Here is a 1780-nt window from a genome sequence, read left to right as displayed (position 1 = left end):
TACTTTAATAATAAATAATCCATTTAATGTAGATATTAGTACATGCAAATATTAATTTAATAATAAAAGTATGTCAGTAATGACAATGAATAAGATGTTTGACCCAGAACTCAAAACAACAGCATGGATGTTTAAATATATGCGTCTATTTGTTAGTTTGTCTTTATTTAGAAAATAAGGATGTTTTGCTCCTTTATTTACCTGTTGGAACAGATTGACCCTGATCTGGTTCCTATCCTCTTGGTTATTGTGTGGCCACCCTTTTTAAAATGTTCTGGCTACGCCTCTGGCTGCCATTAGAAGCTCTTTATAAATCCAGGATAAACACAGTGGAGTTTCTTTAAACTATATTTATATAAACTCCCTGACCATTTAAAGGCTGAAACCTTTAGTTTAGATTGACACGATAAAACTGTGGGAATCCCCCAAAGCCTCTGCATGAAGGAGCAGAGTCTTAAAGACGCATGAGGGTTAATTTGAAGCCCCCACTATACCTCCACCCACACCTCCAATTTAAAAGCCGCCTCTCTACCGGGAGAGGAAGGCTCTTTTTCGGTCAGATGGCGTGCTGCAGTCCGCCCCCGTCATTCTCCAGCCCACACAGACAGCAAACCAATGCGCTGCGCCGGAGGAGGGTTTCTGCCAGTGATATCAGCCGAGGAGAGATACGCACAGGGGATTTACTACGGCAGATCTGCGCCGCTTTCAGAGAGAAGTGAGGATGTGACGCTGAGCAGGGTGTCCTCCGGCTTATTCTGTCTCAAAACACGCCTGCTTTGCTTTCTTTGTCAATTCTGCTCCGGGACCTTCAGAGACGCGACATTAGAGAGACTATATCCCCGGTTTGCGCAGCACAGATCCTCACAAAGGACCTGGAAAGGTAAGAAAAAAATCCTTTCAAAAATCCTTTCTACAAAGATTTACTGTTGGCAAAGGAGAGGGGAAAATGCAGAGCTGCATGTTTTTGAGTAATACTTCCAAAACTTCTAGAGGGCAACAGAAAAGCTTCTTTTAAACAGTTGCCAGAGTCATTTAAATGTCTTACATAGGAAAAAATGAAGTCATTTTTCTTAGTAAGTGCATATTTTCTCGGATTGAGGAGGTAAAAGAGACATTTTGCCAATGGAACAAGACAATTTATATTTAAAATGAGAAAACACAATTGCATTGTATTATTTCAAGTCAGAGGCATAACCAGAAATTTTTATAAGGGTGTCCAGGCAATAACCAATGTAAATGTTCTGGTGCCTGTCTGCCAAAATAGGTCAGGCACCAGAACCTCAGGGTCAATCTACACTGTTCCAACAGGAACCACACAACGTCCATATTTCTAAATAAAGACAAACTATAGTTTCTTACAGCCTTTGCTAACAAATAGATGCATAACATCCGTCTAGATAAACGGTATAGTGGATAAAATTCTTTCAGGTTTGACTTCTGGAGCGAACATCTTTTACATCCTCATTACTTACCTACTTTTATCAATATCATTCAGCATTAAATTGATACAAGTACTAATATCTGCATAAATTGATAATAGGTTTTTATTAAAATTGTTATTTACAGTATCTATGATTTCAATGAAGATTCTTAGATGACTTGCAGTGACACATAACTTTCTCTTTACGGCATATAACACAAAATCTAGTTCTGAAAGAGCATGAATTCTGTACTAATCATCTCTAATGTTGGTATATTGATGTGCATAATTAACCACAGTGTTTTTGTTGTCAAGTAATTGTTAATGTATATAAAATGAAAATGTTTTGAATATTCTACT

At 37.9% G+C, this 1780-nt stretch overlaps 1 protein-coding gene across 1 annotated transcript in view; it reads left to right on the top strand.

Annotated features, from left to right (window-relative positions):
- The first annotated feature begins 560 nt into the window (after positions 1–560).
- Positions 561–1780, top strand: part of LOC107099674 (NGFI-A-binding protein 2-like) — a 16737-nt gene continuing 15517 nt past the window's right edge. Inside the window, 1 exon segment of the mRNA XM_015397894.1 lies at positions 561–715. Coding sequence (XP_015253380.1) covers positions 561–715 — 155 coding nt within the window.

Source organism: Cyprinodon variegatus, unplaced genomic scaffold (genome assembly GCF_000732505.1).
Source record: "Cyprinodon variegatus isolate N-32 unplaced genomic scaffold, C_variegatus-1.0 Scaffold896, whole genome shotgun sequence".
Taxonomy (NCBI): domain Eukaryota; kingdom Metazoa; phylum Chordata; class Actinopteri; order Cyprinodontiformes; family Cyprinodontidae; genus Cyprinodon; species Cyprinodon variegatus.
This window is presented reverse-complemented; position numbering and strand designations above follow the sequence as displayed.